The following is a 17500-nucleotide window of genomic DNA, read 5'->3' on the forward strand; positions in this document are numbered from 1 at the left end:
GCCATGGCCCCCAAACTCTGGAATTCTCTTCCTCAATCCCTCAGGGAGGCTCTTTCTTCTTTTAAATCTCACTTTTCTGTTTAATGCACATTTTTCTTCCTCCTCCCCTGTATAGTGTTTTTTTTTGCTTGCTATGTGAAGCGACCTTGGGTTTGTGAAAAGTGCTATATAAATGTCATTTATTATTATTATTATTATTATTATTACAATGAAATTTGTAGATCTGATTTGTAGACATTGTTCAGATCTTATTAGCAGTGTTTATGTATTATTCAGTTCCAGTCGCTCTGTTTATTGCTTCTTACCTTTCATATGTTTTATTAGTTTCTATTTACAGAAACATTTGTTTTGTTATAACCTGTTATTCTCATGATAAAGATCAGCTCTGGATCCGTTTAGTATGTATTTTTTTCATATATCGGATGGGCCCTAGTGCAGGTAATTAAAGGGAATTTCACAGATTTTTCCAAATTTCTGCATAATTCATGAAAATATTTCTAAAAATGCAATAAGTAATAATCACAGAGGTGTAATCAGAGAGATTCAGAGGGTTTGGTGTGAAATGGATCAGACGTCTTTACAGTGGTGGTGATAGGAACCAGGCGTCGCCATGACTACAACACAGATATAGACGCTTTATTTACCATCCAGAACCACCAGAGAACCTACATGAGATTTTTAAAATTGTGTTTTATGCCAAAACGTAAACCATAAAACAGCGTCTCAGTCATCAGGCAGTGAATTCATAGCTGTTTCATGTAGGAACTTTCTGTGAGGAGTGTTTAGAGGGGGACGTCTGGTTCCTATCACCACCACTGTGAGCAGTTCTGACTTGACAAGCTTCTCTAGTACAGAGAGTTTCACACCAAGCCGCTCTGAACGGCTCTGTTTACATCTAAACCAGTTAATTAAGCAGGAATGTTGAAAAATGGGTTAACAGGTTGTAGTGAACCTGGAGCTCCAGTGAGTGTCTGTGGAAATGAGTAGGTATTTGTATGTATTGTATAAATAAGGGGGAAAAACATTCATGAATGTCTTCACAGTTAATGGTGTTGAAAAAGTTGACTGCCTTATTTTTCTTTCCTTCTCCTCAGGAACATAAAGTTCTCCTAACTGGTACACCTCTGCAGAACTCTGTGGAGGAACTCTTCAGTCTGCTCAACTTTCTGGAGCCGATGCAGTTCCCTTCAGAGAGCACGTTCCTCGAAGAGTTTGGGGATTTGAAGACTGAGGAGCAGGTGAGGTTCCGTTACATTTCACATAATGTGACAAACTCACAGAGCCCCTCCAAGCAGACTGAGAAAATTGTGTGCTGCTGGAATTTGTGACACAAACTGAGGATTTATAAAAGGTTCACAAAGGTCACAACATTCTGCCCATTCAACATTCAAGTCCACCTCCTTGTTTGTACACTCGTTGTCCATTTTACCAGCTCCACTTACTGTATAGCTGCACTTTGTAGTTCTACAGTTACAGACTGTAGTCCATCTGTTTCTCTGATACTCTGTTACCCTGTTCTTCAGTGGACAGGACCCCCATGGACCCCCACAGAGCAGGTACTATTTGAGTGGTGGGTCACTCTCAGGCAGTGGTGGACGAAATCCACAAATCATGTACCTGAGTTAAAGTAGATACTCAAGGTAAAATATTACTCCAGTAAAGTAGAAGTTCCTCCCTTTAGACCTCCACTTGAGTAAAAGTACTAAAGTATTTACCTTCAAATGTACTTAAGTATAAAGTAAAAGTACTAAAAGAGTAATTCTGGCTCTGATGTCCTGTTATCATTTTTATAACCAGACTGGCTTCATGAACTCATTTCAGGTGAAAGTCCTCCAGCGTCTCTCTTAGTAAACCAGTCTTTTAATAGAACGTCATTAATTAGTGACGCTGACGTCTATTAAAATGATCAGAAGCACAAAACACTGAAGGTAAACAGTTTCCATCAGGGAGAACCGAGTGGCTCTGAAATCACTTTTTACACACAAGCAAAGTTTCAGTTTCAGATTTATTTACAACTTAGTTCCAAGTTTAAGTTGAATAAAAACTGGCTTTAAACTCAGGATCACAGATGAGCTCCTTTACTATGTTGATCTGTAGGCGTCTGTTCATAAACATAAACCAGCCCAAACTCATTTACTATAAAATGAAATGGTGTTTGTAGAAATTTGTAGAAAAAAGCCGCGTCAGTCTCGACTGCATATGTGGACATATTTCTATATTGAGCTCTATTTACACAAAGTTAGGTTAGTTCATCATTTATGTTGAACAGACTCTCCCAAAGTTTTACGCTGCTGCGCTGACGTTGAACCGCGTGCTGCACTGGGTCGGTATGACCAACAGGTCAAAACCAGCTCTAAACAAAGTGACCGCTGGGCCCTGATTGGTGCTCTGGCTTTGCGCTTCTTTCGTTTTGACATGTTACGTTTTTATACACACAGAAACCAAAAGGAACGACAGATTTCTCAAAATGTAGGAGGAAAAAGTCGGATATTAGACTCTGAAATGTAGTGGAGTGAAAGGAAAAAGTCCAGAACGGAGAAACTTCAGTACAGATACACCAAAAAATACTAAAGTACAGAAACTAATTACATTTACTCAGTTACTCAGTTACTGTCCACCACTACTCTCAGCACTGCAGTAACACTGACATGTTGGTGGTGTGTTAGTGTGTGTTGTAATGGTGCGAGTGGATCAGTGAACAGTAATACAGGAAAGTTGTGCTGCTGGAGTTTTTAAGAAATAAAAGAGAATAAAAATGAATTATAAAGGCTGAGCCTGGTATGTTTCGGTGCTCTGTCTCTGTTTGTTCTCTAAACAGAGATAACCGCCTGCTACAGACTGACCTTCACAGCCCAGTCTGCTGACCTGACTGCCTACCAGCCCTTTTTTAAATCAGAGATAAAATGTGCTGCCTCCCTGTACAGCTGATCCATGTTTAGGCACAGCGTGACCTGTCCAGTATGTTAAACTCTAAAATCCACTAAAATTTGCAGGAAAAAGATATATGAAAGTGTGCTTATGTAAGTTTCTTCCCTTTAGAGGGCGCAGTAACGTATCTTCAAAGGTGTAGTCTGAACTTGGGTGTTGAGACGTTTGCATATGGCTGTTTATTGCTTGCTGAAATGAGCAGGTTTACATTGGCGACTTTCGAGGTTCACTCAGTTCCCGTCGGCTTCTTGTCAGGAAATTTACCGTCGGACTTGTTGAGGTTTTAATTTTTGGGAGCGGTGGTCTGTTAGGAAAATGCTAACGTCACAGGCAGATGAGGGAAAGCGCAGTGGTGCCACATCACGCAAACTGTGATTCAGACCCATTATGTCCATTTATGAAGGAGCATATGTGTAACTGTCTCCCTGGCGCCTGTTGTGCTCAGCAGAAAAGCAATAATATTCCATCACGATCACAGAGAGTCTTTAAACTCAGACGTTTTACCTAATCATCAGAATCTTTATTCAGAGTCAGTGGACAAGGACTTTGTCCTGGTGCAAGTGTCAACATAAAATTAAATCAAATAAAATAAATATATCTGCAATGGGAGACACTACAGATACAACCAAGCACTGGAGTACTGAGTCACATATCTGATACTCTGTTACCCTGTTCTTCAGTGGTCAGGACCCCCATGGACCCTCACAGAGCAGGTACTGTTTGGATGGTGGATCATTCTCAGCACTGCAGTAACACTGTGTTAGTGTGTGTTGTGCTGGTACGAGTGGATCAGACACAGCAGTGTTGCTGCAGTTTCTAAACACTGTGTCCACTCTCTGTCCACTCTATTAGACACGCCTACCTTGTCGGTCCACCTTGTAGATGTAAAGTCAGAGACGACAGCTCATCTGCTGCTGCACAGTTTCATCCTTCATCAGTGGTCACAGGACGCTGCCCACAGGACGCTGTTGGCTGGATATTTTTGGTTGGTGGACTATTCTCAGTCCAGCAGCGACACTGAGGTGTTTAAAAACTCCAGCAGCACTGCTGTGTCTGATCCACTCGTACCAGTGCAACACACACTAACACAACACCACCATGTCAGTGTTACTGCAGCGCTGAGAATGATCCACCACCCAAATAGTACCTGCTCTGTGAGGGTCCATGGGGGTCCTGACCACTGAAGAACAGGGTAACAGAGTATCAGAGAAACAGATGGACTACAGTCTGTAACTGTAGAACTACAGAGTGCAGCTATACAGTAAGTGGAGCTGATAAACTGGACAATGAGCATAGAAACAAGGAGGTGGTCAGAATGTAATGCCTGATCTGTGTATTTCAAGCCAGGTGTGTCTTCTTCAGGTTGAAATGAGTATTTTGGGAGCTTTAGGAACAATATCTGTTTATTGATACTGTAACTATATATATATATATATATATATATATATATATATATATATATATATATATATATATATATATATATATATATATTTTTTTTTTTTTTTTTTTGTCTGAAATGAATGTCCTCAGGTCAAGAAGCTCCAGGCCATTCTGAAGCCCATGATGCTGAGGAGACTGAAAGATGATGTGGAGAAGAATCTGGCACCCAAAGAAGAGACCATCATTGAGGTGGAGCTCACCAACATCCAGAAGAAATACTACCGAGCCATCTTGGAGAAAAACTTTGCCTTTCTGGCCAAAGGAGCCAACCAGCACAACATGCCCAACCTCATCAACACCATGATGGAGCTGCGCAAGTGCTGCAACCACCCATACCTCATCACAGGTGAATACACATACTCAAACACCGCAGCAGTCTTGCATACACACATGGACCTTAGGGCCTGACCAATATATCGATTTGCTGGCAATAAAGATCGATACAGAAGCCCTGCGGATTTGGTGGGATCAACGAAAGTCCTTCCAGTAAAGCACCAGCATTTTAGCAGCTTGTTTACATTGTAATGATCAGGCACCTCTGACATGAGGAAACACTTTCATTCATTAAATCAGCCATTCATTAAGGTTTTAGTGCTGTCCGCCCTTTCAGTCCTTTCAGTTTCATTTCCAGTCAAAATGTGCATTAGACATGTCACGAAAACAAGCAGGATCCTTATATCTCTTACATTTTCTTATATACTTACATTCACCGAACAATACACAGGAGCCTCAACAGTGAAATATATAGTATCAGTTTTATTGATATTTAAATTTGTTTTGTTTTATTCATTAGTTTTGTTTCTTCCAGTCAGTTACAGCTGCGTCCTACGCTCTTATAAAATAATAATGCTTCTTTAAGACTTCTTTATTAAAAGTAATTTAGCTGTTAAGGCTTTTGTGGTATTTTGTAAAATATATTTTCTGCTTTGTTTTTGTCATAAAAAATAAAAAACTTATACTTAATGGCTGTTTTAGCTGGAAATAAAATAAATAAATGTCTTTTCCTTTTTTTTTGCACAACACTGTCAGTCTATGGACTGCAGAACTGCAGAATGTTCTGTTAAGCTCCTCCCTGTCGCTGCCCGGGTGCAGCAATATTTAAAATATTTAACGCTTTAAATGGCACGTTGTGAAATACTTGCAGAGGAATTCATTTTGGGGTTAGTTCCTACTGTTTGAATCACAATGAACAGCATTTTAAGGAACTTTTTAACCTCTTATACTTGTGGGTATTTTTCCATTTTTCAGTCTGAATTTACATTTCGAAATCGTAAGGCAGACTTTTCAGTAACTTCATGAAATTAATGTAAAGTTTAGGCTTTTTTTTTGTTGTTGTTTTTTTTTTGGTAATTGTTCCCCTCAGATGAACAGAAAATGTGTTTTATGATCATAAACATAATGCCATATGCTTACAATTTACTACTGACTTCCAAAAATCTTAGATGCTCTTTGAATTTGTTTATAAAAATATTTTTTACAGTGCAGATCAGTGAAGAGACGCCGTCTGAGGGACGACTTTCAGTAGGAAAAAAAAATGTTCAGCTTCTTTTATTATAAAGTTTTAAAACTACAACAATTGGACTGGAAAGAAGACAGATACAGCTGTCATATGACACCCACTTTCTGAATTTAGCTTTGTGAAATATGGAAGTTATGAAGTAAGATTCAAGAGTTTTATTGTCATATGCACGGCAGAAACCGGACCATGAAATCCTTACTTTGCTGTTCCTCCGTTCACAAAATATAATGTTAATATAACCTTAGAATAAAAAAATTTTTTTAAATCTAAGAATAACACTAAAAACAAAAGAAAAAAGTACAGTTTTTTAACCCATCCATGAAGTAAAACACCACATACACACTAGTGAGCACACAGCCCTATACGCAGCAGTTGGGGGTTAGGTGTCTTGCTCAAGGACACCTCAGTCATGTACTGTCAGCTTTTGGGATCGAACCGGCAACCTTCTGGGCACAGGGCCAGTTCCCTAACCCCCAGCCCATGATTGCCCAATGTATGTGCAAAGTTGAAAAAATTAAAGTTACATGTGTGTATGTTCAAATATGTAGAGCAGCAGTTCCTAAAGTGCATGTTGCAAGTAACAGATGTAAACAGTGCTCTGACAGCAGCAGTACAGCGTATGTAAGGTGCAGTTATTGAGTGCACGGTTAAACCAGTTCAGAGTGGGAGGGGGGAGAGGTAGTGAGTGAGGTGTTCACAGGCCATCAGGCTTGTGTAGTCCTGGACTTCACACTCCTGTAGCGTCTGCCTGAAGGTAGGAGTGTGAAGAGTCTGTGCTGGGGGTGTGTACCGTCCCTGATGATGTTGTGGGCCCTCCTGATGACCCTGGTGTGATAAATGTCCTGTAGTGAGGGGAAGGCTGCTCCTGAGATGGACTGTGCAGTTTTGATCACACGGTGGAGAGCCTTTCTGTCCTGAGCAGTGCAGTTTCCATACCACACCATGATGGAGCTGGTAAGAACACTCTCGATCGTTCTCCTGTAGAAGGTGCTGAGAATTTTGGCTGGCATGCCAAATTTCCTCAGTCTTCTCAGAAAGTACAGTCACTGCTGGGACTTCCTGATGATGAGGTGTGTATTGTGATACCAGGTGAGATCCTCACTGATGTGGATGCTGAGGAATTTGAAGGTCATCACCCTCTCCACCTCAGTCTCACCAATGAACAGGGGTGTGTGTAGCTCCCGCTTCCTCCTTGGATCAACAATCATTTCCTTGGCCTTTTCTGCATTCAAGGAAAGATTGTTGCCATGACACCAGGCCACCAGCTCAGCCACCTCCTTCCTGTATGCTGTCTCATCCCCACCAGTGGTCAGTCCAGTGACTGTAGTATGATCAGCAAACTTGATGATGCTGGTGTTGTTCTGGGAGACCACGCAGTCATAAGTGAAGAGCGTGGACAGAAGGGGGCTCAGCACACAGCCCTGGGGGACCCCTGTGCTCACTGTTCTTGTGTTGGATGTGCGGCTACCGACTCTGACTGACTGGGGTCTGATAGAAAGTTCAGCTCCCAGTTACAAAGGGCAGGTGTCAGGCCGAGAGTGAGGAGCTTTTCTGAGAGTTTATATGGGATGACCGTGTTTAATGCTGAGCTGTAGTCAATGAAGAGCATTCTGACATACATGTCCTTGCCCTCCAGGTGTGTGAGGGCTGTGTGAAGGGCCGTGTTCACTGCGTCGTCTGTGGACCGGTTCCGATGGTATGCAAACTGAAGAGACTCTATAGTATTTGGAATGGTCTCCTGGATATGAGTCATGACTGTTCTCTCAAAGCACTTCATCATGATTGGGTTGAGTGCAACAGGGCAATAGTCATTTAGGCTAGGCTTTTCTTTGGGAGGGGCACGATGGTGGTGGTCTTGAAGCAGGATGGCCCAAAAGCTTGCACAAGGGACAAATTGAATATGTCCACAAAGTTCTGACGAGCAAACCCTGAGTGCTTGCCCAGGGATGTTGTCTGGGCCGGCTGCTCTCCGTGGGTTTATTCTCTTCAAAGTCCTTTTCTTAGTTGGCCAGGGTCAAGGGCCTCGAAGTGAGCATACAGCTCATTCAGCTAATCAGGTAGTGTAGTGTGGCTTGTTGTGACTACCCTGCTTGTCTGCGGGTAGTTGGTGATGTGCTGTATTCCTTGCCACATGCGCCGGGAGTCCGTGGTAGTGTGGTAGCCCTCCAGCTTCAGCCTGTACTGTCTCTTGGCCTCTCTGATCTACGCAGGTCATATCTAGACCTTTTGTAGTCTTCAGTGTTGCCTGAGAGAAAAGCAGCATGGCGAGCACGTAGCATGGACCGAACTTTTTTATCCAGGGTTTCTGTTTGAGGTATTTTCTGCAGCACTTTGTAGGGACAACCCTTTCAATACAGCTGCTGATGTAGCCCGTTACCCCTACGCGGTCTCTTGTCTACTGATGGCATCATGCAGAAGCCCTAGTGCCGTGGCCAAATTCAAGCATGGCAGGATGTAAACCGCCAGAATAAACACAGAGATGAACTCTCTCAGCAGATAGAAGGGTCTTCTTGATGGTGCACTTCACCATCAACAGTTCTAAGTCAACAATGTGAACAAAGTTTTTCAACAGTCTTAACTTCGGAACACCACCTGTTGTTTACGTAGATGTAGACTCCGACACTGTCGTGCGGTCCCCGTGGTGGACGGAGTACGATTCTAATTGGATCGCTGAGTCTGGCGTGCTGTCTGAGTTCCAGGTTTCTGTGAGGATAAGAGCACAGCACTCTCTGATCTCACACTGAGTTGTTATTCTGGTTGTCAGTTCATGCAGCTTGTTTTTGAGGGAGCGAACATTAGCTAGCAACAAGCTAGGTAGCGGTGGCCGGGTATCCCTAGCTTTTAGCCTAGCATGTAGCCCACCTCTCTTGCCATACTTCCGCTTTGGCCGCTCTGTTCGTCGGCTGCGCCGCTCACCCGAGGCCGGTGCTGCAGGGCCTTGCTGGCTGGTGCCGGTGGAGTACGAACGTAAAAGAAAGTTGAAGTCCAAAAAGCTAAAGGAAAGTTCATGACAAACTTTACCGATCTCCAGGAGTGCCTCTCTACTGTAGCTAACTGTTCTGTAGGTATAAAGAATTTGGCGAAGAATTTGACACTGAGAATAATTTCAGTGCGGTTTTTCATTTAGTATAATATATACACACATCCCACATATCCCAGTGAAATATGGTGTAGGGCATTTATGCAGGTTACATCAAAAAACCTGGGAAGTCATAGGTTACAGATCATTTTGAATGCATTTAAATAAAAAAGGGATAATCAATAAATAAACAAAGACTGTTCTGTGTGTGTGTGTGTGTGTGTGTGTGTGTGTTTCTGTCATCATTTGGGAGCCACTGATTATTGACAGCTAGGAAGCAGCTAATAGCTAATCAGCCAATTTACTTATAATCTAAATAATAGTAACCTAAACTTAAAGCTAATCAGTGCTGTTTATGGGTTTCTGCTGTCACATTATTCTGTATTGGCTGATGTTATTGGTTTATATTTATTTGTAGTTGTGAAATCAGTGTAGGTTACAGAACTTTCACGTCAGTCAGCCATAGCACACGTACACTCAGGGTGGACGACATGGGCATAAAATGTGCGGTTCGGTAAAGCTGTGGGACACCATGATGAGAGGTGTGTGAGGTAAATTGTAATCCGTTCCGTCAGCGCAGCTCTTAACGTGCTCATCGTAGAAACTCAAATCAATAATGATAAAAATGCGATTTATTGTGGAGCCCTAATATACACAAACACATTCTTATCTGTGTTGCTGCTCTCAGGTGCTGAGGAGAAGATTCTGGAGAGCTTCAGGAAAAACCACAATCCCGACGCCCCAGATTTCCAGCTCCAAGCTATGATCCAAGCTGCTGGGAAACTGGTGCTAATCGACAAGCTGCTCCCCAAACTGATCGCCGGAGGACACAAGGTGCTGATATTCTCCCAGATGGTTCGATGCTTAGACATATTAGAGGACTACCTCATTCAGAGGAGGTGAGAATCGACTTTACATTTTTGCCAGTGCAGTACAGTCAGAGACCACGGTTAACTTCCAGTCAATACAGACATTAAGTACAAGATATTAATTTTTCAGGATAACAAAAAAAAACTTGAAACATATTTTTAACAGAAAATTACATTTTAAAAAAATCATATTTTGTCTGTGTAACTCTACCTTCATTCCAGCTTCCATTGTTTCCAGGAGCTTCACTTTCAGCTCCTCAAAGAACCTGCAGACACGCCTGCAAAGCTCAGTCTTAGAAGCTGGTTGATGATTTTCTGAACTAATCAAACCCATTCAGTGGTGTTGAGGTCTGGACTCTGGGGTGGTCAGTCCATCGTTCAGCTTCTTTGTTTGATGTGTCCATCTCCTTTTCTCAGTGAGGTTCTTCTTGGTCAGCTACAAGTCCTTTCAGACCCACAGCGCTGAGTGGTCTTCTCGCAGTGGAAGGATGGACAGAAACACCTGTGGATGTTTTCAGATCTGAAGCAGCTTGATGTTCTCCTCTCTCAGAGATCAAAGCTTTCAGTGCTGTTTTTCTGATGGGGCAGTTTTGGGGTCTACCAGCTCTTCCAGGTGGTTGCTAGGAGGCTTGTTTTCTCTGTAGCTTTTAACCAGTTTTTTGAACTACAGTTAGTGCTGTAACGATCATCTTATGAGTAACTGGCATATAAATAATGGTAATTAGCTACTTAATCATCTTTTCTTTAGACTCCTGCAGCTCAGTATAAACCAAAAGTGGCCAGATTATTTTATTTGCTAACTGACTGTTTGCTTAGAAGTTATATTCTCTTAAAGATGGTTCTCCATGGGTTCTTTAGTAATGACAATGGATCATGAACACTCAGAGAACAATTTCCATGCTTAACAGGTGAAATGGTTCTTCAGATTGAAGGAGAATGTGTTGTATGTGGTTCTATATAGAACGTTTTTATGAAAATGGTTGCCCAAAAAGGGTTCTGTTGTTCTTATAAGCTTGAAACTACAGTGTTCAGCACAATCAAGCAAATGTCTGCGGTTACACAGAATCATGTGTAGAGAGAAACAAGGCTTACAATTTCTCTGAGTGTGAAAATATAAGCAAAAAAACTAGTTAATAAAAACTAGTTGCTAGTATACAAAAGGTTATTATAAGATCGGTGAGAATTTCCAGTGAACATTGCAAAGATGACATTTTAACGACAGATCATCTTAAATGTAATCTAAATATCAGCTACTCTCATTTTCAGGTCGTTGTAAGCTCATTGTAAGGTCATTTTAACTTATTTCTAGATTTATTTTACTTATTTTAATTGATGCTATTAAGTTATTTCACTATATTAACAGATAATTTTGCTTGTTTCAAGCACATTTCTTAAAATGATCTGCCAATATAATGAGATACTTTGATTTAAAATTACTTAAAACAAGTAAAAGCATTAGAAATAAGTTAAATGTTCTTATAGTAAGTTAACAACCGACTAAAATTGAGAAATATTAGATATTTAGGCTGCATTTAAGATGATTTCTCTTATTAAGATACCTTAAGATACCGTTTTTTTCATGCAGGGGTAGTCAGTTTGGGGGCAGGGGTGGGAAAAGACGTTCTGGCTTGTAGAAATGAGTGACGTTGGAACGATTTTGGAATGAGAGGGAACACCGGCGCTCCAACTTTCTAAAAAGGCGCTGCTCCTCTCCCTGCTCTGGTTTTGACTGGAAGTTGGTTAATAAAAGGTGGTCTCTGACTTTTGCACAGTATATGTTTATATGTTACACACACTGATCTGTCATAACACTAAAACCACCTCCTTGTTTCTACAATTAGTGTCCATTTTATCGGCCCCACTGACCGTATAGCTTCACTCTGTAGTTCTACAGGTCCGACTGTAGTCCATCTGTTTCTCTGATACTCTGTTACCCTGTTCTTCAGTGGTCAGGACCCCCATGGACCCTCACAGAGCAGGTACTATTTGGGTGGTGGGTCATTCTCACCACTGCAGTAACACTGACGTGGTGGTGGCGGTGGTGGTGTGTGAGTGTGTGTTGTGCTGGTGTGAGTGGATCAGACACAGCAGTGCTGCTGGAGTTTTTAAACCCCTCAGTGTCGCTGCTGGACTGAGAATAGTCCACCAACCAAAAATATCCAGCCAACAGCGTCCTGTGACCACTGATGAAGGGCTAGAGGATGACCAACACAAACTGTACTGCAGCAGATGAGCTGTCGTCTCTGACTTTACATCTACAAGGTGGACCGACAAGGTAGGAGTGTCTAATAGAGTGGACAGTGAGTGGACACAGTGTTTAAAACTCCAGCAGCACTGCTGTGTCTGATCCACTCAGCCCAGCGCAACACACACTAACACACTGTGTCACTGCAGTGCTGTGGGGGTCCTGACCATTGAAGAACAGGGACAAAGAGACAGATGGACTACAGTGTGTAATAGACAGTGAGTGTAGACACAAGGAGGTGGTTTTAATGTTATGGCAGATCGACGCATATAAATCCTGCTGTGTTGTGTTGTTCAGGTACACTTATGAGCGAATCGATGGGAGAGTCCGGGGGAACCTGCGTCAAGCGGCCATTGATCGGTTCTGTAAGGTGGACTCTGACCGCTTCGTCTTCCTGCTCTGCACCCGAGCCGGCGGGCTGGGCATCAACCTCACCGCTGCAGACACCTGCATCATCTTCGACTCGGACTGGAACCCTCAGAATGACCTGCAGGTTATTCACTTAGGGTCTCTAACACGTCCACAGAGAATAAGACAAGGAGAAAACGTGGACAGACTCGAGCGCTTCAAGCTCTGCTGTAGTTCGTTGTTTTTTAAACACACTGGATGTTTTTCTTTTGTTAGCTGTAGGCCCAAGGTCAGTGGTGGAGCTTCCCTAGCTCTTCAGGGAGAGAGAGAGAGAGAGAGAGAGAGACAGAGACATAACAAGGTTGGGGGAAGGGTGCTGTAGGAAAAAGAAGACCGGTTTAGACATCATACCTAACCATTCAAAATCACTGTTTTCCGTAAGATTAAGCCCGTTTGATTGTGACCAAATGTTTAAAATGATTGTAATCTGCTCGTCCTGAATAACTTTATGGGTTTCAGATAAATATTAGGACTCTAGTAGGCTGTTAATATACATGTAGAAATTTGAGCTGTGTCCAGAATGATGAACAGAGTAGAAGATTCTAAAAGACTGACTGAGAAAGCTGTAGAACATCATGTATTGAGTTTGTTTACCTGAGATCATATTTCAAAAGTGGAGATCAAATCTGAAGGCAAGTAACTTGACAAAAAATTAAGATGTAAAGTATTAAGATGAAAGGGCGGAGCTGGTCTCCAGTGTCTGTATTAAGATGAAAGGGGCGGAGCTGCTCTTTAGTGTTTGTAATAAGATGAAAGGGGTGGAGCTGCTCTTTAGCGTCTGTAATAAGATGAAAGGGGCGGAGCTGCTCTTGCATCTGTATTAAGATGAAAGGGGCGGAGCTCCTCTTTTGCATCTGTATTAAGATGAAAGGGGCGGAGCTGCACTTTAGCGTCTGTAATAAGATGAAAGGGGCGGAGCTGCTCTTTTGCATCTGTATTAAGATGAAATGGGCGGAGCTGCTCGTTAGCGCCTGTATTAAGATGAAATGGGCGGAGCTCCTCTTTTGCATCTGTATTAAGATGAAAGGGGCGGAGCTGCACTTTAGCGTCTGTAATAAGATGAAAGGGGCGGAGCTGCTCTTTTGCATCTGTATTAAGATGAAAGGAGCGGAGCTGCTCTTTAGCGTCTGTATTAAGATGAAATGGGCGGAGCTGCTCTTTAGCGCCTGTATTAAGATGAAATGGGCGGAGCTGCTCTTTAGCGCCTGTATTAAGATGAAAGGGGCGGAGCTGCTCTTTAGCGCCTGTATTAAGATGAAATGGGCGGAGCTGCTCTTTAGTGCCTGTATTAAGATGAAGGGGGCGGAGCTGCTCTTTAGCGTCTGTAATAAGATGAAAGGGGCGGAGCTGCTCTTTAGTGTTTGTATTAAGATCAAAGGAGCGCAGCTCCTCTTTTGGGTCTGTATTAAGATGAAAGGCGCGGAGCTGCTCTTTAGAGTCTGTATTAAGATGAAAGGGGTGGAGCTGCTCTTTAGAGTGTATTAAGATGAAAGGGGTGGAGCTGCTCTTTAGAGTGTATTAAGATGAAAGGGGTGGAGCTGCTCTTCAGCATCTGTATTAAGATGAAAGGGGTGGAGCTGCTCTTTAGAGTCTGTATTAAGATGAAAGGGGCGGAGCTGCTCTTCAGCGTCTGTATTAAGATGAAAGGGGTGGAGCTGCTCTTTAGAGTCTGTATTAAGATGAAAGGGGTGGAGCTGCTCTCCAGCGTCTGTATTAAGATGAAAGGGGTGGAGCTGCTCTTTAGACTCTGTATTAAGATGAAAGGGGCGGAGCTGCTCTTTAGAATCTATTAAGATGAAAGGGGTGGAGCTGCTCTTCAGCGTCTGTATTAAGATGAAAGGGGCGGAGCTGCTCATTAGAATCTGTATTAAGATGAAATGGGCGGAGCTGCTCTTCAGCATCTGTATTAAGATGAAAAGGGCGGAGCTGCTCTTTAGAATCTGTATTAAGATGAAAGGGGCGGAGCTGCTCTTTAGCGCCTGTATTAAGATGAAATGGGCGGAGCTGCTCTTTAGAATCTGTATTAAGATGAAAGGGGCGGAGCTGCGCTTTAGCATCTGTATTAAGATGAAAAGAGCGGAGCTGCTCTTTAGAATCTGTATTAAGATGAAAGGGGCGGAGCTGCGCTTTAGCATCTGTATTAAGATGAAAGGGGCGGAGCTGCTCTTTAGCGCCTGTATTAAGATGAAATAGGCGGAGCTGCTCTTTAGCGTCTGTATTAAGATGAAATGGGCGGAGCTGCTCTTTAGCGTCTGTATTAAGATGAAATGGGCGGAGCTGCTCTTTAGCGTCTGTATTAAGATGAAAGGAGCGGAGCTGCTCTTTAGCGTCTGTATTAAGATGAAATGGGCGGAGCTGCTTTTCAGCGTCTGTATTAAGATGAAAGGGGCGGAGCTGCTCTTTAGCGCCTGTATTAAGATGAAAGGGGCGGAGCTGCTCTTTAGCGCCTGTATTAAGATGAAATGGGCGGAGCTGCTCTTTAGCGTCTGTATTAAGATGAAATGGGCGGAGCTGCTCTTTAGCGTCTGTATTAAGATGAAATGGGCGGAGCTGCTCTTTAGCGTCTGTATTAAGATGAAATGGGCGGAGCTGCTCTTCTGCGTCTGTATGAAGTTTATTTATCAACCCCTTTTAACCTCTCAGGCTCAAGCCCGCTGTCATCGGATCGGCCAGAGCAAAGCAGTGAAGGTGTATCGTCTCATCACGCGCAACTCATATGAAAGGGAGATGTTCGACAAAGCCAGTCTAAAACTGGGACTGGACAAGGCCGTTCTTCAGGACATCAACCGCAAGGGCAGCCTCAATGGGGTCTGTCTTCACTTCATTCTACTTTCTAGAGCATCACGTTATTAAAAGAGGAGCAGTCATGCAGTCAGACGGCCTCGGTCAGCTGGAGTGGGTAACTGCAAGTCGTCTGTTCTCACCCTCACAGGTCCAGCAACTGTCTAAGATGGAAGTGGAGGATCTCCTGAGGAAGGGCGCGTATGGTGCTCTAATGGACGAGGAAGATGAAGGCTCGAAGTTCTGTGAGGAAGATATCGACCAGATTCTCCAACGCCGCACCCAAACCATCACCATCCAGTCCGAGGGGAAGGGGTCCACGTTCGCGAAGGTAAACTCAGGAACATCAGGACACCTAGAGGTGTTTTTAAATCCTTAAGTCAAGCCCAGGTTTATTGGTCACACTTTATTCGGATGGTCCCCTGTAGATGCTCTACAGAGACTTATATCACTAACAGACTTTCGGGTGATCAACAACATTAGGGTTAGGATTAGGAGCAGAAGTAGGTTTTACCTTGAGATTAAGGTGAGGGTTTAGGGTTTAGGGTTAGACTGAATAAATTCTTTCACATTAAACTTGAAGTTCAGTTGAATTGAATAGATATTTACTTGAATGTTACTTCAAAGTTTACTGAAACAAAAGCAGCTTTACAGAAATATCCAGGCCCCCATGAGCATCGCCAATGGCGACAGTGGAAGGAATAAGTCCCTAAGAGCAAGAGGAAGAAACACTGAGAGGAACCAAGACTTAAAAGGGGAACCCGTCCTCCTTAGGACGACAAAACAATAACAGAAGAGCAAAAAGAGCAGAGAATAAGATTTGTAAGTATTAAATATATCTGTGCATCAGGAGGGTCAGTATGTGGGGGGGGGGGTAGGTGAGGTTTACATGGCGTTGTACAACAAAGAGCTTCGTAAGTGGTCAAGCTGGTCCAGAAGGCTGGCGAGCAGTGGCACCTGATCAAGGCAGAAGAAGCAGTAGCATCAGACGCATGGGTGGCTGTTCAACTCGGCAAAGAAAAGGAAGCAAACAGAGAGTCAGTTCTGTAAAGAGTGACACAGATTACAGGGTTAACAGAGCAGCAGAGACTCCGGCAGGTCTAGATATTACAGCCTAACTAAAGAGGGAGATTTAGAAAGGTAACACAGCCATGAGGCTCCCTGAGATGTTGGTGCCCCTCCGCTCCACCGTCAACAAAGCTGAGTGAGTGAGTGAAGCAGTGGGATGACAACACCAACACTCCCAGTTTACCATAATACTCTATGATCGTGGGCCCCCCAGATCTGCACCTTTTATCTGACAGGGAAAACTAATTACCAAGGTCTCCACTAAACAAGTGGGTTTTTAGCCTAGACTTAAAGACTGAGCACCACTGTACTTCAGTTTTTACGTTTTTGTTTTGATTTTGTGTACAAGCCAACTGCAATATCATTTAAACCTACTTTTAAAGAGCCCATGTTTCTTGCACTTTTGTGCACCTTTGTTCAGTTGCTTGTTAACACAAATGGCTAATCAGCCAATCATGTAGAGGTGGTCAAGACAACTTGCTGAAGTGCAGACCGAGCATCAGAACCGGGGAGAAAGGGGATTTAAGGGACTTTGAACGTGGCGTGGTTGTTGGTGCCAGACGGGCTGGTCTGAGTATTTCAGAAACTGCTGATCTACTGGGATTTTCACACACAACCATCTCTAGGGTTTACAGAGCACAGTCCAAAAAAGAGAAAATATCCAGTGAGCGGTCAGTTGTGTGGACGAAAATGCCTTGTTGATGTGAGAGGTCAGAGGAGAATGGGCAGACTGGTTCCAGATGATAGAAAGGCAACAGGAACTGAAATAACCAAACAGAATCTCTGAGGAACGTTTCCAACACCTTGTTGAAAGTGTGACACGAAGAATTAAGACAGTTCTGAAGGCAAAAGGGCCTTTTACTAGCATACCTGATAAAGTGTCCGGTGAGTGAGTTTGTGCCAAAACAATCATTTTCCAGCCTCTCTTCATCCCTTCGAACTAATCAGGCTGTTTGTGTTACAGCACCTTTAAGACTGATATATGCAAATGTGCTCTGTTCTTATTGGCTGCCCTGTATTGCATTTCATTCAAGGCCATCCGAGCTGACACCCTCATTATAACGTCAGCATGAATGGGCGGAGCTAAAAGATGTAAATATGTTGGGTTTTTTAATGACATCACAAAAGCTGTGATCTCAAAACAGGCTTAGTTTCCATAT

At 43.0% G+C, this 17500-nt stretch overlaps 1 protein-coding gene across 4 annotated transcripts in view; it reads left to right on the forward strand.

Moving 5' to 3' along the window:
• The window catches only part of chd6 (chromodomain helicase DNA binding protein 6), a 106930-nt gene that overhangs the window by 55102 nt on the left and 34328 nt on the right, over nt 1–17500 (forward strand). For all 4 annotated transcript variants that reach the window (XM_037534969.1, XM_037534973.1, XM_037534970.1 and 1 more), the window contains exons 14-19: nt 1095–1238; nt 4462–4717; nt 9658–9868; nt 12381–12576; nt 15135–15299; nt 15424–15603. In XM_037534969.1, coding sequence (XP_037390866.1) covers nt 1095–1238; nt 4462–4717; nt 9658–9868; nt 12381–12576; nt 15135–15299; nt 15424–15603 — 1152 coding nt within the window. The remainder of the gene's footprint in view (nt 1–1094; nt 1239–4461; nt 4718–9657; nt 9869–12380; nt 12577–15134; nt 15300–15423; nt 15604–17500) is intronic.

The sequence above is a fragment of the Pygocentrus nattereri genome, chromosome 26 (assembly GCF_015220715.1).
Source record: "Pygocentrus nattereri isolate fPygNat1 chromosome 26, fPygNat1.pri, whole genome shotgun sequence".
NCBI lineage: Eukaryota > Metazoa > Chordata > Actinopteri > Characiformes > Serrasalmidae > Pygocentrus > Pygocentrus nattereri.